The sequence below is a fragment of the Equus caballus genome, chromosome 28 (assembly GCF_041296265.1).
Source record: "Equus caballus isolate H_3958 breed thoroughbred chromosome 28, TB-T2T, whole genome shotgun sequence".
Classification (NCBI taxonomy): Eukaryota; Metazoa; Chordata; class Mammalia; order Perissodactyla; family Equidae; genus Equus; species Equus caballus.
In genome coordinates this window covers 13,143,955-13,170,183 of record NC_091711.1, presented here as the reverse complement: position 1 = coordinate 13,170,183, position 26,229 = coordinate 13,143,955, and the positions used below count along the sequence as shown (strand labels likewise).

The following is a 26,229-nucleotide window of genomic DNA, read 5'->3' as shown; positions in this document are numbered from 1 at the left end:
GCTCTTTTTTTCTCTTTTTTTAATATTTTGCTGAGGTGCCACAATATTGTATAATTTGCATTTTATTTTTATTTGACAGAGAAAGCTCTATTTCTATTAGGATCTTTATATTTGCCTGAATAGAGTGCAATGGATTTGTCTTGACTTCCTTTCCTCTCTGTTTTCATTTCCTATGGATAAACGAATAAATAAAACAGGATCTGTACCTTCAAGGTACTATGAGATCAGAAGCAAAAAGTTTTGTAGAGGACACAGGTGTGGAAACTCAGAACCTGTGAGCACTGGTGTTTTAAGATACTCTTGGGGAAAGGAGCCAGCAGAGGAAACTGAGGAATGGTCAGAGATGAAGGACCAGGAAAAGCAGTAGAATTACCTCAGAGAAAACCAGACAAGAACGACTTCAAGAAAAAAGAAAAACATTTAAAAGTTTAACTGGATTTTGCATTTAGGCCATCATTGACTTTGACAGCGGCATTTTTTATGAGTTTTGTGATTAGGTGATTAACAACTCTCCCTTACCAGCCCAAAGTTCAAAGGAGGCAAGACCCACATCTATTTTGCTCATCATTGTGCCCCCACTTCTCAGTCTAGGACCTGACCCACAGAAATCACACAAGGAATATTAATGTGGAAGATGATGCATGGTGGGGGGATTTGAGAGCAATGAAATTAGAAGAGTTTCAGTGGCTTAAGGAAAGCATGAAACATCTGAAATATCACCTGAAGAGAATGTTGAAAAACCTAACCGAGAACAAACTATAAGAAGAAAGCTAGAAGTGTTTGGGGTTTGTCACAGATTAAAGAAGTAGAGTTTGGCTCTGAATCTGGGAGTTGGAATATTATACTTCCCATTTTTGCTGGACACATCCAGTGTTCTCTTTTTCTTTGAGTTTATAGCACAAGTTAAGGTACTGTTTGGTTTCTCATCTCTTTTTTCTCTTAAACAAGTCAATTAAGGAAATACAGTTATGATATTTGTCCTATATTTGCTTCAACACACTTAAAAAATAATGTGTTTTATAACTCCATCTGTGCATGTATTACTTTGATAACATTACAAGGGCAAATGTTGAAGAAAAGGAAAAGATTGCTGAAAACATCCAAAAATAAAAGCGTATTCATTATAAAAAAACAATAATGTGTTATATTCCATGTGCTATTCATAGGAAAGGGTGAACAGCCTTGAAAATGAATAAAATATCAAAGAACCTGATTTTTAAAGTTTGATGAGCATCAACAAACATATAGTAAGCACTTATTCTGTACCTAAAACTAGGTTACATTTAAACTCCACAAGCCAGAGATGAAAGAGAAAAAGGACTTTAATATCTCTTCAAATGTGAAGGTCAAGTAACATTACACTTTTAACATAAAGGTGAGTAAGTTTTAACTTTTAAAAGTCCAATTGACAAATAAAAGAGAAATTTTTATAAATTAGATTACTAGATCCTCCACAGGGCCCAAAGAAATAACAAGTTTCACCAGATGAAAATGTGTTACAAATCACAAAGATAAAGCCTGGAATCTGTACGCAGAACGAGGAGAAAAGAGAGCTGCTTGACAAGGAAGAAAGAATTATATCTGCTAGTCACAGAACTGCTACCTGCCGCTGGGAAAGCAGAAGGAAATGATGGTGCTGGCAGCCATTCTATCCTTCTCAAAGAAACGCTGATTCTTCCAGAAAAAAGAAAGCTCTGCCACGGGAAGCTGGGCAGATGGAGTAAGCAAAAAGATATATTACTGAAGAAAACTTGAAACAGAAAAAATCCAACCATTGAGAAATTTACTATCTGGCATGATAATATTCAAAATTTCAAGAAAATTAGGTTGCATTGGTTAATCACTAATTTATCTGTTGTATGAAAAAACTATCTGCTCCATGGCCAAATAAAATGTTTCTTGGCTTATCAAGCATATGTTGGTCAAACCATCGTAACTATTGGATCTGGTTCTGGTTTTACTAATTTTGGTAAAAATGTCCTTTACAATATAATACATAATTCATTAGTATAATTATAATTAATTATTAATAGTAAGTTTTCTTTTGCTTAATTACCAAATTAAATTCAGTAAAAGCTAAGTTCTGACGTCCCTCGTTTGTAAGCACATGTTCTTTTTTAAAGAACATTATTATTATTTTTTTTAAAAAAGAGTACTTCTGCTTTGGCAGAAAAAAAGGCACATATAATTCTAGAACTTGAAATTCAGACTTTTAATATTCTTCATATCTTAATCTTACTATATGAACCCTAATGATAAATCTTAATCCAGGTGTTAAATCAGTGATCCAAATTTCATTGCTTACTAAAAGACTGAAAGAATATTTCCCATGATGTGTCTTCTCACACATAGGCAGGCATATCTTATTAAAATCTGAAATTGAACATGATGTATTCATTTTAACAGAAGGATGTAGTGGCAAATTAAAGTCATGATAGGAAATCAGGTTTATAAAGCCAAAAAGCCAAATTAATGGTTCTTGCCTACTAAATGGAATGGTCCTGTTACATTGCAGCACTAATTAAAAAAAAGACTGTTACAATAGTTCAGCATCAAACACAAGAATATACTTTCATTCTGCCAGGAATCAGAGTTGAGGCAAATATTCTCTCAACATACTTTCTGAACACTCATCACTTAAAAATACAGTGCTAAGGTGAAACATCATTATTTGCAGATGACATGTTTTTATATATAGAAAATCCTAATTAATCCACCAAAAAACTGTTAGAAATAATAAATGAATATGGTAAAGTTCCAGGATACAAAATCAACATACAAAAATCAGTTGCATTTCTATACACTAAAAACATAGTACCAGAAAGAGAAATTAAGAATACAAACCCATTACAATTGCAACAAAAAGAATGAAAACCCTAGGAACAAACTTAACCAAAGAAGCCAAAGATCTGTACACTGAAAACTATAAAACATTGTTGAAAGAAGTAGAAGAAGACACAAAGAGATGGAAAGATCATCTGCGTTCTTGGATTGGAAGCATTAACATAGTGATAATGTCCATACTTCCTAAGGCAATCTACAGATTCAGTGCAGTCCGTATCAAAGTTCTAACAACACTTCTCACAGAAATAGAACAAAGAATCCTAAAATTTATGTGGAAAAACAAGACCCTGAATAGCCAAAGGGATCCTGAGAAAAAAGACCAAAGTTGGAGGTATCACACTCCTTAATTTCAAAATGTACTACAAAACTATAGTAACCAAAACAGCATGGTACTGGCACAAAAACACACACACAGATCAATGGAATAGAATCAACAGCCCGGAAATAAACCCACACATCTACAGACAGCTAATTTTCGAAAAGGAAGCCAAAAACATGCAATGGAGAAAGGAAAATCTCTTCCATAAATGGTGATGGGAAAACCGGACAGCCACATGCAAAAGAATAAAAGTAGACCATTATCTTACACCATATGCAAAAATCAACTCAAAATGGATTAAAGACTTCAATGTAAGACCCAAAACCATGAAACTTCTAGAAGAAAACATAGGCAATATCCTCTTCAACATCGGTCTTAGCAGCGTATTTTCATGTATCATGTCTGACCAGGCAAGGGAAACAATAGAAAAAATAAACAAATGGGACTATATCAAACTAAAAAGCTTTTGCACAGCAAAGGAAACCATGAACAAAACAAAAAACAACCTAACAATTGGGAGAAGATACTTGCAAACCATATATCTGAGAAGGGGTTAATATCCAAAATATAGACAGAATTCATACATCTCAACAACAAAAAAACTAACCACCCAATTTAAAAATGGGCAAAAGATCTGAACAGAGGTTTCTCCAAAGAGGATACACAGATGGCCAATAGACACACACGAAAAGATGTTCAATATCACTAACTATCAAGGAAATGCAAATCAAAACTACAATGAGATATCACCTCAGTCCTGTCAGAACGGCTATAACTAAGAAGACAGGAAACGGTAAATGTTGGAGAGGATGTGGAGGAAAGGGAACTTTCATACACTACTGGTGGGAGTACAAACTGTGCAGCCACTATGGAAAACAGAATGGAGATTCCTCAAAAAATTAACAATAATGATCCAGCTATTCCACAGCTGGGTATTTATCCAAAGGACATGAAAACAAGAATGCATAAAAGATATATGCACTCTTATGTTCAGTGCCACATTATTCACAATAGCCAAGACTTGGAAGCAACCTAGGTACCCATCAAGGGACGAATGGATAAAGAAGATGTGGTATATCTACACAATGGAATACTACTCAGCCATAAAAATCAATGAAAGCTGGCCACTTGTGACAACATGAGTGGACCCTGAAGGTATTATGCTAAGTGAAATAAGTCAGAAGGAGAAAGATGATCTCACTCATAAATAGAAGATATAAACAACAACAAACAAACACAAAAAGACAGAGATCGGATTGGTTATTACCAGAGGAGAAGAGGGGAGGGAGGAAGACAAAAGGGGTGATTAGGCACGTGTGTATGGTGACGGATTGTAATTAGTCTTTAGGTGGTGAACATGATGTAATCCACACAGAAATCGACATGCATAACGATGTACACCTGAAATTTATATAATGTTATAAACCAATGTCACCACAATAAAATAAATAAATAAATAATAAAAACACAATGGTAGATACTATGATTTTTCTACTGTGAAGGCAAATGAGGGGTTGAGGAAATGCCAGGCAGAACACAGATCAAATAAGTAGTTATTAAGAGTTCACCAAATGCCCAGTATTTTGCAAAACGATTTGGGAAGCAAAAAAGAAATGTTAGGCATGGTCCCTGCCTTCATAGCTTCAGAGTTTTCTTAGAGAAATTTGTCCTAATACAGACTACATGGAGTAGACATGTCTTTATTAACACAGGTAACATTTAATAGGCCATAAATGTTGTTTCTTAAATGAATGAAAGATAATGCACGAGCAAGGATCATTGTCACACATAGGAAAATGTTTGTAAAGATGGTGCTACGTGAACAAGCTTTTAAATGCTTTTAGTAAATATTTTTAAACAATTTTTCTATACAAAAAATGAAAATAAACTTTGACATAACTTTTGTTTTACTACTTAAAGTGATGCTATAAAAAGCATCTTTAACTAACATTAGTGATACAGTAGTCCCCTCTCATCCTTGGGGGATAAGTTCCAAGACCCCCAGGGGATGCCTGAAATAATGGATAGCATTGAGCCCTATCTATATTATGTTTTTTCTATAAATATATACCTATGATAAAGTTTAATTTATAAATTAGGCACAGTAAGAGGTTAACAACAATATCAAATATTAAAATAGAACAATTATACAATATAGTGTAATAAAAGCTACTGTAGGTCTTAGCAACCTCAGTATACAATTTTTTTCTTTCCTTATTAAGTCAAGAACTTTCACCTTTTCACTTAAAGGAAGCACTTTACAGCTTCCCTTTGGCATATCTGAATTGCCAAAGCAATTCTCTACTAAAATCAAAAGCACTATTCTTCTTCTTTGGGGGCATTATTAAGTAAAATAAGGGTTACTTGAACCCAAGCACTGTGACACTTCAATAGTCAATCTGATAACCGAGATGGCTACTAAGTGTCTAACAGGTGGAGAGTGTGTACAGAGTGGATATGCTGGACATAGGGATGATTCACAGCCTGGGTGGGTCGGAGCAAGAAAGCATGAGATTTCATCATGCAACTCAGAACAACAAGCAATTTAAAATTGTTTATTTCTGGAGTTTTCCATTTACTAGTTTAAGACTCTGGTTGACTGTTGTTCCTCAGATAAGAGAGGATTACTGTATATGCAATAGGAACGTGTCATAATTGCCATGATATTATCAACAATACTTCCATTTTCTGGAGGTGACTTACAGTTTACTATTCAGAAGAAGAGGGGAATTTCAAAAATAATTATAATCAGTTTTTTTTGGGGGGGGGGTTGTGAGGAAGATTGTCACTGAGCTAACATCTGTGCCAGTCTTCCTCTATTTTATGTGGGATGCTGCCACAGCTTGGTTTGACAAGTGGTGTGTAGGTCCATGCCCAGGATCCAAAGCTTTGAATCTTGGGCCACCAAAGTGGAGTGTGCAAACTTAACCACTACACCACAAGACTGGCCCCTGAAATCAGTTTTTTAAATAAGAAAATACATCCTTGCTCCTCAAACCATGGGGCATGGACATGGAGCATTGGGGTAGCTTGCTAAAAATTTCAGAATCCAAGATCCTGCTTCGAACCCATGGAATCAGCATCTGGATTCTAACAAGATCTCCAGGTGATGTACATGCACCTAAGGGCTAAGAAGTGCTGCTCTACACACTTCATGTTGAGGGCGTGTATCTGCTTTTATAACAAACATTAGATGACTAATTAAGTGTGAGCTTGTGGTTTCTACCCTCTAGTAAAAACTATTAAAAAATTGAACATGTAATTTTTCGGCCTCTATAATGCATAATCGTGCTAGTCCCTATGAGGAGCCTATTAGAAGTGTAACATATAGTTCTGACATAAAATGATACACAATCTAGTGGACTACACATAAGACAAGAGAATATAATGAACTGTTTACTTTTGATGTGATGACTGTAAATACAATAAGATGCAAGCACAGGACCGATAAATGTGAACTGGAAACATCACTTGGAGGGAGCAGAGGCAATCAGGTACAGAAAACACCCTAAGAAAAGACACAGAGGAGGAAGAGAGCTAACAGAGACCCTTGAAAGATTATCATTGGAATTTTCACTCTATGGAGGCTGGTAATCAGGAGTTTCTGTAGTTCTTAAAAGCAATTTTAACGATAAAATATGAGTTAATAGAATGAAAAAATCTATTATTGTAGGGATGAACTTGATTCAGAAAGACAGCCTAGAAGTTGACGGTCAGAGCTGTACATGTTGATTTGGAACTCACCAGCCTGTAGGGATGGAAGAACACACCAAGCATTAGGACAAAAGAGCAGAGAGCCAAGAACAGACATCCCATTCAGTCAACATTCAGTGAACGACTATGGTCCCAGCATGATGCTCCGTGTTGGTGAAACAATGATGGCTAGACTTGCTCCTTGCCCTCAAGGAGCCAACTCAGTCATCTATGGTCTGGGGCTTATGAAAGAAGAAAAGGCGACGAAGAGACGAAGGAGGAACCAGAAGAGACATTGATGAGCTCCAGGAGGATAATATCCAGCAAGTCAAGGGAGGAGGGACCTTAAAGGAGTGTCAGAGGTGCTTAAATATCAAGGGAAATGAGGATTTGGTACAAAATCAGTCTGATACATTTTGAGAAAGAGGTATCAGTTTATGTAGTCAAATCTCGAAATCGTTATCTGCTTTTCCAAGCTTCTCAATTTGCAACCTAAGCAATAGCTTTGTTTAGGTTTGGAAAATATAGATTTTACTGTTCATTTTTTATTTAGTAGAACTAATACAAAATAGAAATGTGTCTACTTTCTTGACATATTCTTAAAAAGCAAGATCACATGCAAACTTCTAATTACATAAAAGCCTTATCCAGAAAAAAACATGTATTCAAGAGACTCACAGGTTACCTTGTTGGAGGAAAAGATGTTATTTTGCTTATTTGTGTGCAGCTTCATTCTAAAGATTACATTTTTCATTCAGAAATTTAATTCTGGGGTCAGTGATGTCTAAATAAAATTTAGGTATACAGAAAACCCAAATGTATTATACATGTGGGAAGTTTTAAGGATCTTATCAGGTATACAAAGTCCAGGATTTACCAAAGCATATCATCAAAATAGCATGTCTAGAATTGAGAATAATGTCTTTTGATTGCTACAACTGTAAACAATACATAGTCCAATACATGATTTAAAGTCTTATATTTGCATTCACCAGTATAAGCCAATAAAAAAATAAAAAGCATTGACATTTATTGAACAGTTACTGTTTATCAAGCACTATCTGAGAGTAAATATATATTTACTTATTTAATCCTATATATATTCCCTCATTTAATATACGTTTATCTCACTTAATCCTAAGAACTAATTCAGGAGATAAGTACTGTTATTATACTCATTTTACAAATGAGAAAACAGAGGCACAGAAAGTTTAAGAATTAGCCCATCACTTATAACAACTAAACTTTAGAATGAGTCAAGGAAACCAGTTTAAAGTTGCTATAACTTTTCTTTTTGAGGAAGACTGGCCCTGAGCTAACATCCGTGCCCATCTTCCTCTTTATATGTGGGACACCTGCCACAGCATGGCTTGATAAGTGGTGCATAGATGTGCCCCCGGGATCCGAACTGGCGAACGCGGCCGAAGCAGAGTGCACAAACAACTGCTAAACCACCAGGCCAGCCCCATAAAATTGCTATAACTTTTATAGATTTTATTAATGATATATTGATTTGATATACCATGGCCCAGCATACTTGTCTTTTTACATAGTCTTTACACAATTGCAAATAAAAGTAAGTAATTGTGACATACCTTTATCAAAAATACCTGGCAATCACTGATAAAGTCATATTCCAGTCCATCAAAAGAATGATAATGCCGGTCCCCATATATTGTGCACACTGCCGGGCATGGATAATACGTGCAATTGAACATTCCTCGTCGACAAACACTATTAGAAAATAGCACCAGTTATCTTTCTAAGAAACTCGGCTCTGATTAGTACTTTTTAAGCGGTATAGTGGAAGGTTTGTATTCAAGAGCATTCACTGAGCCAATTGGCCTTAAAAATATTGCCAATTTATTCTGATAGCATTTATTACATTGACAAATTAGGCATATGTTTACCACTTTGTTTAAATAAACTATCAGACACCCCAACCAAGCTTAGAAATTGTGCCTGAGTCACACTGGAAACAGATGATGGAATGAAAAACTGAACACGGCCCTGCTGGTAGCCAGAAGACCACACTGTCATCTCCTATATTTGAGTAAATTTAAATACCTTAGACATGACGTTGTTCAAGAGCTTAGAATCTTTACCCACATTTTAAGGCAATTATATTTCAATTTTATTTTATGGTAGTCTTCTGGCTTATTTCCAGACAGAAAACCTTCCATTAAATGTGACCTTCTCTGGGACATTTTTCACTTTCTTATGAACTTGAGATACTTTTTCTTATTAAATTTTCAAATTGTTATATTTCACACTTTTCTTCTGGGCTGAACAAATATGCATAAAAATAGTGATATGATGCCCCTGTAGATAGTAGCTTCCCACCGACTCTTGAATGCTTTTCAAATCTTCTTTACTCAGGCTTGGAATGTTTGTTTGCTGAAGGCAGTCACATTAAGTAAATCCAAGATGACGGAAACTAATCATCTCTGAGGAAAAGTTTTACGAAATAAATGGATCTCGTTACCAGGTATAACACGGCGTAGCAATGACTTCTCCCGAGAGGTACTCCCAGTCTTTCCAGATGCACGGACAGCCTTCAGGAACATAGCACTTCCCTTTGTGCTCCGCCATTCTGCCAAAGGAAGAAGTAAATGCTACTTAGCGTGAACTACTCCTTTCAGTGTTAAAAAATCAGTAATCTTGTCGTATTCAAAACCATCTACATTTATTACAGCAGTCACAGGCATGTTCTATCTGACCTACAGAGGGGTTGAATGCCATCTTTCTCTCCCTTTTCCCCACACAGCACCTTGCGGATCACAGTAGGAAATAAATGCCGAGCAAATGTTTGGATGCGATATTTTAACCTTCTTGTTATCACTTAGTACAGTAAAAGGGAGACAGAAGCTTAAATTTCTGGGTAAAGTGAGCTACTCTGAAAAAACATTTAAAGAGGAAGTGAGGGCCCTTTCTTCAATATTTGCTACTTCAGAGGAATGAGTCTGTGGGTCTAACAATTTATCCATAAAATAGTGAATTATGAGACGGTTAACATTTTCTGTTACAGGATAGAGAGAGTGATCAAAAGCTTCTTTTACAAGTGATTAAAGTGAAAATCAGGAGAGTTGAGTTAAAATGTGTCTTGAATAAAAAACCATTATATCAAGTGTTTCACATTCTTTATTATCAGCATATCAAGTTTTGAATGTTGATTTCCTTTAAAGTGTTATTTCCTTCTTAAAATATTACCCCATAAGAAAGCATCTTAAAATATCTCTGAATATAAAAATTAAAACAAAATCATTACTTATACTTTCAAGGAAGAATTAATTTTGGTGTGATGTCAAAATATTTTGAAATGATGATTAACTAAACACATATTATATATAATATATATTTCAATACCCTTAATATAAATATATACATATATTTTTCAATATTCTTAAAATCTGTTCCCAAAAGTAGCTTTCATCAACAATAATAATATAACATTACTAATAAATATATAACAATTTTTATAGCAATATAACCATAATATAATAAAATAATTTAAAATAAATAATAATAGATAATAAAATATTAACACTAAAATTCAAAAGTAACTACCAAAAATAGATAAAACACATAAAGTCTTTTTCTGAATTTCTTTTAAAATATCATAATTCAAGGTTATTAAAATTAACATAGAAGTCAGGAATCCTGAATTCTTACCCCTTCTCTCAAATGGCAATAATCACGTGTCCCTTTAGTGCTCTGCTTTCCTTCTTTTCTTTTTTTTTGTTTTTCTTTTTGTTTTTTTTTTTTTAAAGATTTTATTTTTTCCTTTTTCTCCCCAAAGCCCCCAGTACATAGTTGTATATTTCTCATTGTGGGTTCTTCTAGTTGTGATATGTGGGACGCTGCCTCAGCGTGGTTTGATGAGCAGTGCCATGTCCGCGCCCAGGATTCGAACCAACGAAACACTGGGACACCTGCAGCGGAGCGCGCAAACTTAACCACTCGGCCACGGGGCCAGCCCCTCTGCTTTCCTTCTTATAGCTCATCTAGCACAGTACTGTAACTCCTTATTCAATGCCTATGTTGTCCACTTGACTTTAAGCTCCACTTGGGCAGGTCATGATTATCTTGTTAACAGTTGTGTTCCGATGCCTAGCACATAGCACACACTCAATTGTTGGGTAAAGGTGAATTAATGAACCTATCTATATAAAAGATGCATTATCTCATTTAGATTTCTCTCTTTCAAACAAAAATGCCCTAGAGTCCGTAATTTCTCACCTCAGCCTTCCCAAACTTCCAGCCCCTTTCCCTGGGCATTGCATCTCTCCTTTACCTGGAATACCCTCCCCTGCTCTGCCTGAAAGACTTCTTCTCATCATTTAAAACTCAATTTAATGCAGTCTTTTCAGTACGATCCTTTATGTCCCACACTCCCCGTAGGTAGCAATTCGTACAAACTCTTATTGGACAATTCATCACAATGAACTGCAGGTACTTCATTAAATGTCTTACAGAGACAATTAAAACAATAACAAAAACTAATATTTTTGAGTGCTTCCTATAGCCCAGCCACTATGCCAACCACTTCAAATGCATCACTCACCCATCTAATCCTAGTGACTACCCCATAACGTAGATCTTATTGTTATCGTATACATATATGTATTCTAGTACTTGCCATCCCTGTGGCTTAACACAATGTCCCAAACATCAGGCGCTTCATAAAAATTTGTTGTCCAACTGTTTGGATCAGCGATCCCTCACCTCAGTGACCCACAGTCCCCATATACCTGCCACAGTATGGTTTTAAGTGGTTATGCTGTTGACTGATGAGTTTTTCATAACCAATCAAAACTAGAAGAAGAAAGAAGAAAGCTATGAGTCACTTTAAGTTACCTGCTTTAAACAGGTTTGGGCACTGGGGTAAGTAATAAAATAAACATTTATTGAGCATCTATCGTAAGCCTGGTGTACTGTATATACGCAACCATCCATGACATGGATACTCAATCTAGAAAGAGGAAGCTGAGACTCCAAGTGGTTAGTTAATTTGCCCTGAGGTACTTCAGCTACTAAGAAGGAGGGCCAGTATTTGAACCCACTTCTTTAGGACTCTTTCCACTACATTACTTTCCATTTCTTTAATCCACAGTGATTTCCAGGCCAAGGTATGTGGTTCTTTTACACTTGATGAACTGTGCACACTATGAGGAACCCCAGGGCTACCAGGCTTATCGTCCTAAAATAGGCCAGCCACGGTCACATGGAAGACCATCCAAATCACATTATCATAAACATGGTAATATAACAGAAACAGCTTTATGATAGAAAGCTCGGTATAATAAAATTATTTCCAAATTAGAGACCTCTTAGTCAATTCCAACTATATTTATTTCAATACAATGAGAGAAGGTGGGAGAAAATTTAAGCTTTTGTAATGAAATTTGACCAGTAAATAAATAAATCATTGTCGGACTAAAAGTCAAAGATGACAGAAAAAAAGGTATTTTTTAAAAATAATAGCATTGACCACAAGCATATGAAACAAAATTAGGATGTAGCTTTATCTAATCAGCCATGCATCCCTGAGTCATAATCCAATCAAATAAATCAAGCGATGATGTAGATTTCAATTATTTTACCATAATAAAGGTTTAATTTCCCTTGTCCTTTTTACTAAAATGTCTTCCTTGCTCATCTGCTCTATGGCCTGATTTCTACCTGCCTTTATTTTCCCATGAATCAGCTTGTTCTTTCAACCTCCTTCTACATCCTTACTTTCAAAAGAGATTGATACAGTCCCGAGTTACTTGGCTCTTTGACCTTTTCAAGATAGGGAGCGTTTAGACAAACTCGACTCCCCTGGGAAACAAACTACAAAACCTTGCTCTTCTTTGCTCTGGTTTATATGAATTGAGCCCAGGAATCCCTTTGTGTGAGTAGGTTCATCGAGGAAGAATGGGTGACCTGTTTCCCTTAGGTGCCCTCCCTCTGTGCACGGCCTCTATTCATTACAGAAGAGGAGGGCCAGTGAGGCCAGGTTATATGTGTGCCTGCAAGGAAGCCACTAGCCACCAGACTCTGTATTTGCCTTTCACATGTACTAGGCATTCTTGCTACTAAAGGAAATTTACAAAGATAAGTGCAGGTTATGTTGTCATAAAATAGTGACCCATATTTATTGAGTGTAGGCACACACATACACACCACATCTCACAATGCTTAACTGAGGCTTTTTTAAAAATTATTTTTGGTGAGGAAGATTGTCCCTGAGCCAACATCTGTGCCAATCTTCCTCTATTTTGTATGTAGGACGCTGCCACAGCATGGCTTGATGAGAGATATGTGGGTCTGCAGCCAGGAACCCCTGGCCACCGCCAAAGCAAACCTCACAAACTTAACCACTACACCTCTGGTCGGCCCCACTTAATTGAGGCTTTAGAGGAATTTGCAAAAAAAAAATCACTCAGCTAACACAAGCAGAGCAAGGATTTGAACTCTGGTGTGTCCTGAAGCCAGAGCTCCTACCGTTACCCACTGCCCTATGGAGGCTGAACACATAATCTTCTGCAACATCCATGAGATAAAGCAGCTGGACCACTACTATAATTTAACATCAACAACTGTAACAGCACAACAGAATACACAAAAGTATGCACTTAACGTGTTTTGAGTGAAGAGTGGCTCACTATCACTTTCCCAAGATTGCCATGAATCAGGGAGTAAATGCCAAGGCCCTCCTGAAATGAGTTCTCTCCTTGATTCACTGTAGTACTTTAATAATATTGCACACGTAGCGTATGTGTGACATTATTCAATCTCGTGATGTGTGATATGTAATCTCTCACATATATGTGATATGTCACATGAGCATAGAAAATAATTACAATAATCTTCTAGTTATCAACCCAAAGTTAACCACTGTTGAGAACAACAATTTTAGCTACTTCTGTAAATCATGTTAAGTGCTTTTGTGTTTTCTATCAAATCCTGAGTGTTTGGAATTATCAAGAAAAAGAGGCTTACCCTGGAGCACAAACACAGCCACTTATACAGGGTGAGGATGGGGCGCAAGTGAAGTTCATGGCCAGGTTTGCACATGTCGTCTCACAATTCACACCACCAGCCGGCAGTTCAGGGTTAGGAAACCCGCAGTCAAAATACTCTTTTCCTTCGGGGCAGACGTGAACTTCAAGGACAAGGCACAGACAAAATACCCTTAACTCTGTATTCGTTCCACGCACAAATAATCATGATGACACGCATTTGTCATCAAAACAGAATTCACCACAGCTTTTACCAGTTATTATTAGAGGGTGCTCTTACTCTGCGATGTTTGGTTGTTGAGCCTACAAATCTTCCTCAGCCAGATTTCCCTTAGTCATCCAAATTTCCAAAACCTATTTCGAGTTTGAGAACCTTAACCGCCTTCCATAAGGCAATAACTAAACAATTAGTATATAATTTTATGAGGTCAAGAAACAGGGTATTTTGATTAATTAAAACATATATTTCAATTTTTGACAATACAGTATATTAACCTGTTACAAAGCCAGGTGTTTATAATGAACACACGATACTCATAGATCCTGCTTCACCTGAGTAGTCATTTACATCAGTCCTCACTATACAGTAGAAGCTCAGAAATGGACATAATTATAGGCAGGATAACGGCTGTGTCTTCCTCCAGAAAGCCTTTGGGCTCAGAGGGATTAAATAATGTCCCTTATTGGGGCCAAAAGGATCAAATCTCGTGGATTCCTCTGGGAGAAGTCTGGTCCCGGGCTTCTCCTTCTTCACTTCCGAGCCACTCTGAAGCACACGGGACAAGACAGGCATAGCCCAGGCGCTCCTGAATACGTGTGTGGTCTATGAGCACACCCTGTAAAGAACCCCTAGGTGGCCTGAATCCTCACAAAGTAAGTCCAAGGCATATAATTCAAAGCTAGTTTATAATAATATACACATGACTGTGCAAATAAGTAACAAAGCAATAGAACACAATTAGTTTTATTAGCCTACACTCTTCCCATCCATTAAAATCAACGAAAGTAGTGTTGTTTATTATTTGCCTAGAATTTCTCCACAGTGATTAAAAGTTTGAGGCTTTTTGTATGGTTAAAATAAATAATATAAAGGGCCCCCTAACATATCGGATCTCCAGGAATGATATGCACGTATAAAATGATATTCTCACGAGAGATGGCAGTAGATGCCATTTTACATGTCACTTTTACATGGCTGCTAGTCCCAGAGCCTTTGTTATTCATAATGTTGCTGAGGACCCAGTGGCACTGGCATCAGCTTGGCCATTGACAGAAATGTCAAATCGCGGGCATCACCCCTGACCTACTGAAGCAAGGTGCCCAGGTGATTGAGGGTACGTTAAAATCTGAGAAGTGCTGGTCTGGAGCACAGTTTCTCCATGAGTGGGTTAAAGCAGGTGTCTGGATACCTGGGGTGGTTCTGGGGTAGGCAGCATTTAGGCAGCACCCCTGGGTTGATCAGCTCTGTCCCTAAACAGCCTTATATATTCATCCCAGACTGTCCTACAAGTATTAGAATTCCCAATGTGAAAAAAGTAGGAACCAATGGAGCACAGTGTTGAGAAACATTCCCAAGGCTTTATTCCAGCACATTGACAGGAGGGCTGTCATGGATTAATGACTTCAGGCAGAAGAGTGGGGGCAGGACTAGAGCCATATTCTCCCTAAGGAAAGCATCTGTCTAGTTCTTACCAGTAGAGGGCGTTGCTGGTTCATCACATTTCACAGTTCCATTTGAACACTGGCTAGTGGAAGTAAACAAACAGTTAATTTATGAACCCATACCTCAGTTTTTTCTGTATTTCAAAAACAATATAACTTGCAAGAATTGATTGAGTGCATATACAAATGTTATTTTTCCCACAGAATTTTTTACAAATAAGTTATTGGCTTACTTCCAATTTGAAGAGAGCTATTTTAGTTCAACACGTTTTTATCAAACACTTATATGTGGGGGACACTGTGATAGACATGGGGGATACAAAGACCAGGATTCACAGTCTTTACCCAAGTGCTTATTTTCTAGAAGGAGAGAAAGACATACAAATGAATAATTTATGCAATGTGACACATGTAACACAGAAATATGTTTAAGATTTAGAAGAAAAGCAGGAAAATTTTTACAAATCTGTTGGCAATTGACATTAGGGCAGTGAAAGAAGGTAAGGTGTGGAGAATTTTGAAGACTGGGTGGAGGTTATGGCACAGATGAAGTAGGAAGGCTGGAACACAGTGGAGAGCAAGCCGTACAGGGTGGGGCAGTGTCCTATCCAACAAAGTGCACTGTGGGAGGTGACAGGAGATACAGACGGCAAAGAGTCAAAGGCCAGCTCCTACTAAGATGCTAAGACTTTATCCCTTGGGTGATCCACGGAGGACCCTAAACAGAAAAGTGATATAGTTGGTTTGAATTCTGGGAACGTCATTCTGGCAGCAGTGTTGAAGATAGAGTGGAGTCACATCTTGCACCTTAAGTTCTAAAGTCAGGGCATAAGGTAAAAACCCAATACAGGCAAAATTAATCTTGAAAATCCCTTAAGAAGATAGGAAACAACAAACTGGTTCTCACTAACTCCAACATAAACAGTTTTTTCTCCAGCTTTGGACTAGATCATGTGCCCTATATTTGAACCCAGATGAAGAAGCTGACGTGTAAGGACCACATCACATGAAAAATAGGCTCATGCATCATCTAACAGTAGGATGTCACTCAGAAGTGTGATTTGCTCACACCATGAATGGCAGAGAGGAACTGAGACAGACAGCTCAGGTCACAGATACAGGTCTTCAATATCATAATCATTCTGGGACACAAGGCTTTTTCAGAGGAATGGCAAAGGAGGTCGCTATATTAATGGAATTATTTTTCTCATTGAGGAAGGATAATTCCTTTGTTTTTGCCAAATTTACTTAAACAAATTCAATTATGTTAAATTCAAGAGAGTTGTGACATCTTGGTAGAATGGAAGAAGACAAAACTAGAGGCAAGAAGACTGGGTAGAGAGGTCCAGGGAAGAGATGGTGAGAGACGTTAAGGCAGTGAGATGGAAAGGAGGGGTGGGTTTCAACGATCTGCAGAAAGTAAAATCCACAGTCATTGAGGGTTTATTGGCTCGGGGTGTTGAACAGGAGGAAGGGGTCAAAAATGACTCCCAGATTTCTGTCTTGGGAACTATGCTTGGTAGTCCAACCAACTAGAGAAAGATCCAAGAGCTGGTTGCCTTTGTATCTTGACTGAGGGGTAGAAGGTAAGAAGGGAGAGGGAGATAACAATAAAGGGAAACTGAGTGTAAACAATATCCTACCACGAATATGAAATAAGCTGCAAGCGAAGTAGGCAGTAGAGCAGGCACCGCAGAGCCAGGCTGCCTGGGACCGAATCCTGCTTCACTACCGAGTGGCTTAACTGCCTGTGCTCATGGTCCTCACCTCTAAACTGGGGACAAAGCTATGGTACTCATCTCTTATGGTTACAGTAATTGGTGCCAGGACAATAGAAGGTGCACAATAATGGTCACACATCACCATGGTTACTACTATCTACTGTCTGTTATTACCTGTGCATCCTGTGGGGCAACTAAAAGTGGGAGCCTAGGAGTCAGATACAGATCCACGTGGACTGCTGCATGGACAAGGCTGCATTTTTAACAGACAGATAACAACCCGAATGAGTGTTATCCTGTGAATAAGTGTATATCACTAGGATCCATGTTCCCAGGTAGGCAGTACACTGACTCCAGCATGTGACATGTCTACAACTGTTTTAGAATTAGAGTTTTTGAGCCAGTGGTTGAACAACTAAACAAAACTCCTGAGTAACAGGCAGTGATTGAGCCCCCGTCTCAGCCCTGACTTCTATCTGAGAACCAGACTGATCCACGGGCTTCCCTTCTGCATGACACTTCAGTTCATAGCTCTTTTCTGCAGTTCTAAGTGCGAGACTTAGGCATTCCATGTCAAAACAGAATAATGTGTATGGCTTAAAAGGTTACATTAAGGTTACCCTTTTTTTTTTAAATTACAGAAGTCATATTTCAATTTATGGTTTTGCTTAAGAAATCATATTAGTACATGTTGTCAAGCACAATCACCATCAATGAAATCTACCATAAGCCCGAGGGTGTTGGGATGAGCTCCCCAGGTTGATAAACGCTGCCCCTATAATGACACCGGCAGTGAAATCTATAAGAAAAAAAAAAGATTAAATTAATAAAATAGGATTTTTTTTTTCTTGGCGAGGAAGACTTGCTCTGAGCCAACATCTGTTGCCAATCTTCCTCTTTTTTTCTTTTTTTTCACTCGAGCAAGATTCGCCCTGAACTAACATCTGTGCCAATCTTCCTCTCTATATCGTATGTGGGTCACTGCCACAGCATGGCTTGAAAGTGGAGTAGATACATGCCCAGGATCTGAACCTACGAACCTGGGCTGCCAGAGTGGAGCATGCTGGACTAAACCACTATGCCACAGGGCCAACCTTGATATAAATGTTTTAAAATACGGTTAAATCAAGTGGACTCTATGCTCTGTATTGGTAATTTAAGGCACATTCTAAAGATGACATTATTCTATGAGACTGCTTGCAGCTCTGTGATACAAGTGGCAGAAACCATTGAAATGTGAAGTCTTGTGTAGTTTCAGAGTTTGTTTTCTAAATACAAAATCTATATTGTTTTTGTCACAAAACAGACCATGTTGTTCTAGTCATTAAAAAAGGTCCCTGGGGGCCAGCCCAGTGGCATGGTTGTTAAGTTCAGCTTGCTCCACTTTGGCGACCTGGGGTTCGTGTGTTCAGATCCCAGGTGTGGACCTACACTGCTCATCAAAGCTATGCTGTGGCAGCAATCCACATGCAAAATAGAGGAAGATTGGCACAGATATTAGCTCAGAGCCAATCTTCCTCACCAAGAAAAGAAAGAGAGAAAAAAACAGAAAAATAAAAAGGTCCCTGAACGCACTTCACAGGAACATAACTGATAAATCATTTAGCCCTCTGTATAAGACAAAAGTGTTTATCTCATATGAGATTTGACAGACTTCTGAGTGCCGACAGACGTTACAATCCTGCCATTAAAATCTGCCACATAATGGTGAAACATAAACCTTGTTATTAGAAATAACTTCAGGATGAACCATCAGCTTCCTTAGCTCTTTCCGTAGCTATTTGTAAACACCTACAGGGTAAAACTGAATAAATCAAGGTAAAGACACTAAAAAATATTGAAGAAACAACTCACAAGCGGATCTTTGCATATATGCACACTTATTCTATGGAAAAAGTGACCATCCAATAGTGGAGAAAATTTATTTTTCCAAAAAGTGGTGCTGAGTCAATAAGATCAAAAAAAAACAACAAAAGAAAAGAAAGAAAGAAAACAAGGGTGAAGCCCATCTAACCTGTAAGAGAAAAAGAGATAAAAGCTGGATGCTGCCAACCCACTTCTGTGACTTACATGGGCACGCAGAAGCTGAGTGTGTCTTCGTAGTACCTGCCTTCAGGACAGTTGCAACCCTCGGCACAGTCGTCGCTGCACTGCTCCGGGGAGGAGAGAGAAGTGCAGGCGCGGCGACAAAAGGAGGCGCAGTGATGGTACAGCATGCCCTTCTGGCACACCACCCCTGAAGACGAAGGAGCATCCACTCAGAAAGATTTCCACAGGGCACAGAAGCATTTTATGCTGGGTTATAGGCCTACGATAGTCAGCGCTGGTGGTCTAGTGGCTAAGATTCACACCCTCACCACCACAGCCTGGGTTCATGTCCCGATCAGGGAACAGCACCACCCGTCTGTCGGTTGTCACACTGGGAGGCTGCGTGTTGCTGTGATGCTGAAGGCTCTGCCACAGAGATTTGAAACACCAGCAGGGTCACGCATGGTGGACAGGCTTCAGGGGAGCCTCCAGACTAAGACAGCCTAGGAGAAGGACCTGGCCACCCAGTTCTAGAAAAGGCCATGAAAACCCGGTGAATAGCAGCTGAGCATCATCTGATAGAGCTCAGGAAGGGGAGAAGATGGCGCAAAAAGACCCGGCAGGGTTCCATGTGCTGAACACAGGGTCCCCAGGAGTTGGAAGGGACTCCACAGCACTAACAACAAAAATAGGTCTATGATAAACATAAATCACGAAAAAAAGATATCTTACATCAATAAACCTAGAACATTACAGAATCCTCTAACAGAAACAGATAAAGTAATTATTTGCCTCAATAGAAGTATAACAGAAGAATAAAATTTCTATTCTGAAACATTTCTGTGGACATTCCATAACATTCTTTAACAGCCTGTACCATCATTTTTTTAATATTTAAGATATTTTATGTCTAAATAAACTTCCTGTTCTCACATTTTAAATCTATTTACTGGTATATTGACATCACCTTCTTTATGACATTACGTAAACCTAAGTAAACGTTTAGTCTTCTGTAAATCAGACAAAACTTGACTTTATTGATCTATACTCGTAGTTCTTGTTTCATGCATTCTTAATGATGGTAATAGTTTTTTCTAAGTCCTTCCATTTCTCTTTAGACCAAACTGAACTGATTACAGTAGGCAAACTAAAATAATCTAAAAATACACTTGTACGAACACCTGGAAAATGCTGGATAAAACATTATTGAAATTATGTTAAATGTATAATTGACCGTGTAAGGAAAAAATGGAGGAATGTAACCTCCCCAGATGCCAGCTGTGAAGAGGAAAACAAAATCCAGAATTTTGATTAGAGGAAGAGAGGATGGATCCCAGTAACCCTGGACCTTACATTTAACTGGTGTGGGAATGGAAAATAAAAGTTGGTCCTTTACAATGCAGAGGATTGAGAGATCCTTAACTTGGACCCTCAGAAAAGCTCCATCCTCAGTTGGAAAGATGGACTACGGCAGAGATCAGCAAACTTTTTATGTCAAGGGCCAAATAGTCTATAGTTTCAGTTTTGCAGGCCATACAGTCTTTGTCACAACTGCTCAACTCTGCCTTTGTGGCTCAAAAGCAGCCATAGGCAGTACACAAACATACGGGCAACAAACTTTATTTACAAAAACACAGGAAGTTCAAGGGTGTAGCTTGCCAACTCCTGGATTAGAAGAAATCTGCTCACGTACAAGAAGACGCCAGGAAAGCTTCTCTAACTCTGTGGGTCTGTGATGAAATAAGGAGTCCTCTGAGAAATCAAATCCCAGAGCTACATCCCATACAAGTTTGGTGTATGAATTTACATTACTTTTATAGTTACATTATTTTTATCTTCGAAAGCCCAAGCTGAGAAGTTAACATCAGTACTGGCCAGTGATACTCCTGGAGTGACAGGAGAAAGGTTTGTGAAACCACTGAGGGGGTGGGCAGGTGGAGAGAGTAACGCTCGTGAAACTCAGGTCACAAAAGATTCTAACGTGGGGGAAGCCTTGTTAAAAATTAGGTTATAAAAATATTATAGGACACAAAAGAAAAGGAAACAATCTACCATGAATGAGAACAGGAGACACCATAACCGTGAGGATTCCAGCCCCACGAACTTGAGATAATTTCCTGTTGCATAACTTGCCCATTTAACTTTAAATCAACTGTGTCACTATATCACATAATGCTTTTCCACACTTTCCAATACTTAGATATGACATTTCTATCATAAGAATTTTTTCAGATTTTCTCTATTGCATATTTCAAACCATACAGTTACACTTTAATTTTGCTTATAATAAAAATAGTCAAAAGTTTTTGGTCTTATCCATCAAAGCTCCAAATTTAGGAAATGAAGCATTTCATTTGTTTTTCATGTTTGCATATGATAATACTTCAAATAACTTAAGCCATATTGACCTTTCATTAAAAAAATAAAAACAGTAACTACAAACACAAAATTCTCTAAAGCGTTATCTAATCGTCTTTATCTGTGCCACATCGCCATCATACTCACCACAGAATGAAACCTGAGCTCTGAAGTCGATGGGAACACCACGCTGGCCACAGAGGTGGGCATAGTGGGCAAGAGCATTGCACAGGCAGGTGCTCCCACACTTGCATGCATCATGGCGGCACAGCTGATGGTACAGTCCAGGGCTGATGTACACGTGGCAAGGAGCAAAGAGCTCTCGGTGGATAACATCACAGTGTGCTGCATATCCAACTAACAGACAAACAGCCCCATTAGCACCTCATTTACTAGTCTAGAGCTTACCTCTAAGTATCAAATTCCAGAACTATCCAAGCATTGTGCTTTCCTAGAAATACTCTGTATAGTATATTAGTTTCAATAAAAGCCAATGTTTCCAGCTTATCCTGGTTTTGGTGATTTGTTTTTACTTTGGGTAATATTGGTGACAGCACTTAATCCATGTTCAATAGTTTTTTAGCAAAAAAAAAAAAAAAGTATTGTGTTATACCTGAATAACCTGAGTAACGTAAGGGTTGATAGAAGTGGCCTCAATCGCTCCATTGCCTGAGGATCATCTTAGGAAATCATCTCAATTCTGCTGTAAAGAATTAGTGAGTATTGGGAGACATCTCCAGACACCCACTCACGATAAAAGAGGGGGCCAGATTGTGGATGTTATGGCATTTCCCTGAAATACACAATTATCCAGGAAGGATTGGGAATCACCTCATTCCAATGGAGTCTCTGAGGTGAATGGTACTGTGGCAGATGCCACATAGTCACTGAACACAGTGTCTGCACAAGGCATAATGCACAATGCACAATGTCTGGCAAATGTTAAGAGCTCAAAAATGTTCGATAAATGAATCTATGAATGCACAAAAAAATGAATAATGAATAGAAATTAGAGACTGGAACATATTCTAAAGGCCATAAGATATAACTACCAAGCAATTTTGGTAGTAGAAGTATAATCACTTCTTGAAATTTGTTGACTTTTCCCTTGAGAATGACTGATCAGATATAATTCTTTGTGGGAGTAACCAAGATTTTCAGAACAATCTAGATGCCATCTTTTGAAAAAGGCTAGCCCTGTGACTCCTTGATGTAGTGGACGTGGGCTGCATTGATTCCCTCACAGATAAAATTTATCAGTCTTTGAGTTGTCATTGTCTTTGAGAGACTGGATGAACTGGCAGAGATCAAAATTACTTCACTACTAAGAAGTTATACTGAACTTATTTTGTTGAGTATTTTACATATATTTATTACTGGTAAGGAAACAGATGGTAATTATCTGAGTATTGTATTTTTGCATTGTTATGCATGTGTATATAAAATGAATGACTTAGACTATAACAGCATACTGTTGGCATGTGTACTCCTAATCCGCAGGAGCTCCTGAGCAAAGCAATACATCAGAGGGGTTTTACTCTGTGCCCTAAGGATTTATAAATCAAAAAATATCACTACTGGGGCCAGCCTGGTGGCACAGCGGTTAAGTGTGCGTGTTCCGCTTCGGCAGCCTGGGGTTTGCCGGTTCGGATCCCGGGTGCGGACATGGCACTGCGTAACAAGCCATGCTGTGGTAGGCGTCCCACATAAAAGTGGAGGAAGATGGGCACAGATATTAGCTCAGGGCCAGTCTTCCTCAGCAAAAAGAGGAGGATTGGCAGCAGATGTTAGCTCAGGGCTAGTCTTCCTCAAAAAATATATATATATATTACTACTGACATGAAGTAAAATGGGGACTCAAGAAAATCCTTGTGGAAAAATATCCTTCAGAATCCACATCAGAGTTATTGACTTTTACCTATTTATTTTCCTTTTTGGGGGGATCTTTCTGAATTTGCCTATTTGAATTTTTTTAAAAAATAGTTCATGGCAAAGGTGAAGAAGGGTAATATGTGAAACATATGTCACAGAAGACATGAGATATGAGGCTAAAAGTGATAAAAAAAAAATGTCTAACAAAATAGCATATTATAAAGGAGATCGTTAAAGAAAAGACCAGAAGGAAAATAAATCGATCAATTGGACTCTACTCCAACTTCTACGTGTTATTAAAAAAATAAAGTTGCTGCAATATCAAGGAGGTAACCAAGAAAGTTTGAAACCAACTGAGCAAGACTAATAGAAAGAGAATGAGTAGATCTATTAGTAGAAAGTTGAAGACAGAATAGGGGGAAAAGTATCATTAAATGGGAGTGAGAATAAACACATTATAGAATCATAGAAACCAAAAGACTTTAGTCTAGTCCCCTTGTTATAGATAGGAAAAATGACCAAAGAGGCTAGCAATCTTCCTCAACTTTAGAAGTTGGCTTAGGTAAAAAGGCACACTAAAAGCAAGATTATCTTGTGTTCTTTCCAGGACACCAAAACTATAAATCAATAATAAGGACCATGTGAGAATCAACAGAATCCTCCCCAAAAAACCACTACAAAATCCAGAAATTGTACCGGCTTCTCAGGAGTACTCAATCAATATTAATAATGTATAAAAAATAACTACATAGAAACAGTAAACTAGGCAAAATAATTAAAAGAATAAACTAAAATTATAAAAGTATCTACTTAAGCACACACATTAATTATTTTCACAGAGATTTAAAAAAATAATAATAATATGTCATCTTTGAGCAGTGAAATAGCCTTTCACATGGTTTGCTCTGGCTTTAGCAAAAACAAAAACACAGCCAAAAATCTTGGCACGTGAGTTGTAGTGTCATTGCAAGTTGGAACTCTGGAGCATGACCATCTCAGATTGTTGCACACTTGATGGCACTAAACTTCCTTGGATCACTGGCTTCCTGCTCATGAAGGCATGTTCTGTTAGAAGGAACTCATAATAAGACAGTAACAAACAGGAGAATCCACGTGAGTTGTTATGCTATGGAACTGAAGTCAAACATCCCCGGACTATAGCAGCATTATTAGAGTATTTCTAGAGATTTTCCTTTAGCATTTGAAAAATCTGAAATCTTCAAAATGCTAGTCCATCTTTTGGAAGAATTCAGGGATGTTTAAACCCCTAAAATAAGTAAATTTATGAATGTAAAGTGATAAATAGTTATTTTCTGGACTTCTTTTTAAAAGTAACCTAGATTACATAAAGAAACTTATGAAAAGGCATAATAGTAAAGAAAAATACAAAAGGAATGGAAGTGATTTTATCATAATGAAGAAAATCAGAATTTAAAATCACTCTCTAATTTTACAGGATTACAGTAATACACAGAACTTTCCCCTAAGTTTACATGCAGAAAGAGACTTACTGTTCTGTTGATTAATGTTACAGGGGTCCACGACAGGAACATGAAGAGGCGCAAAACAGGTGGAGGAAACTCTCCACGCGTTTGCGTGAAGTTGTGGGGTACCTTCTATCATGCCTGATGGAGAACTGGAAAGCAAAGGTAATATTCATCTTAGCGTTTCCCATTCATTTCATTTGCTCATAGTCTTCAATGTTGAAAAGAGACAATATTATTTTTTTAATTTTACAAAGAATCAGAGCTTGAAATAGTCTATTTTAAAAAAATATATATGGTATTCGCTTCCTGTTAATGAAGACTTTCTAATGTGTTGAATTGTGGACATGCATGGTTTTATTTAATAATTGTCTCAGCCCTGTGAAGAAAACATCATTATCTTCATTTTAGAGAGAAAGCAAAGAAGTTCTGAGAAATATTAGCACTAACAGCTGATAAGTGTCAGAGCCAACATTCAAATCCACTTTACACTGATTTGATGAAACATCACTCACACAACCAAAACATTAATGCGTGTGTGGTTTACGGCACATGGGGAGACGCAGAGGTGAGCAGCTCACTTGATCCTTTTCAGGGTAAAGATAAATGTCCCAAATGTCTGATTTAATAGTTCAGTTTCCGTTGTGAGGCCTGAAATACTGAGGTTCCATCCTAAAGCTGGGCAGACGAACCAAATGAAAAGTGAGAGACTGGTATAAAAGACACCCTTCATCCGAGTTTGCTCACTTCTTTAGTTCCCTCAGCAAACCAAAATGAGAGAGAAACATTGACCTTTCCCGAGACAAGCTTATAAACTACAACAATGTCCAAGAACTAAACACTAAAACGCCCCCTCCAGCAGCCATCAAGATTAATTAACTCATCAGCCAATGTTTAGTAAGTGACAATCCCTATTGGACACTGTGCCAGGCACTGTCAAAACTACTTAGAGAATCAGGGTGGACTAGGTCTCCCGAAGGAAGCTTTGGCCAAACAAAACCTGACTAATGCAAGCCCTCCCTGCGCTAATTGCTACAACATGGCCAAACAGTAGAGCAGGCTTTATCTCAGCTCTCTACGCGTCCTAATAAATTACCTGCTTGGGCTACCATTTACCTCCATCACCATTAAGTATATGGGGTTTCTCACCACAATGATTGAGGCAGGAGGGAAAAAGGAAACTGTACAAGCCATTCCACAATGCCCAGCTCCTGACCCCACCCTTTCCCCTCTTCTTCCTT

General features: G+C 38.0%; 1 protein-coding gene across 4 annotated transcripts in view; it reads right to left on the bottom strand.

Annotated features, from left to right (window-relative positions):
* The window catches only part of OTOGL (otogelin like), a 172,294-nt gene that overhangs the window by 72,891 nt on the left and 73,174 nt on the right, over positions 1-26,229 (bottom strand). For all 4 annotated transcript variants that reach the window (XR_011433512.1, XR_011433513.1, XM_023631363.2 and 1 more), the window contains 8 exons: positions 25,016-25,140; positions 21,780-21,989; positions 19,317-19,482; positions 17,971-18,045; positions 15,556-15,608; positions 13,844-14,006; positions 9,342-9,449; positions 8,452-8,590 (listed from right to left, as the gene is read on the bottom strand). Coding sequence is in view for 2 of the 4 variants with exons in the window: in XM_023631363.2 (XP_023487131.2) it covers positions 8,452-8,590; positions 9,342-9,449; positions 13,844-14,006; positions 15,556-15,608; positions 17,971-18,045; positions 19,317-19,482; positions 21,780-21,989; positions 25,016-25,140 (1,039 nt within the window). In the remaining 2 variants the exon portion in view is untranslated. The remainder of the gene's footprint in view (positions 1-8,451; positions 8,591-9,341; positions 9,450-13,843; positions 14,007-15,555; positions 15,609-17,970; positions 18,046-19,316; positions 19,483-21,779; positions 21,990-25,015; positions 25,141-26,229) is intronic.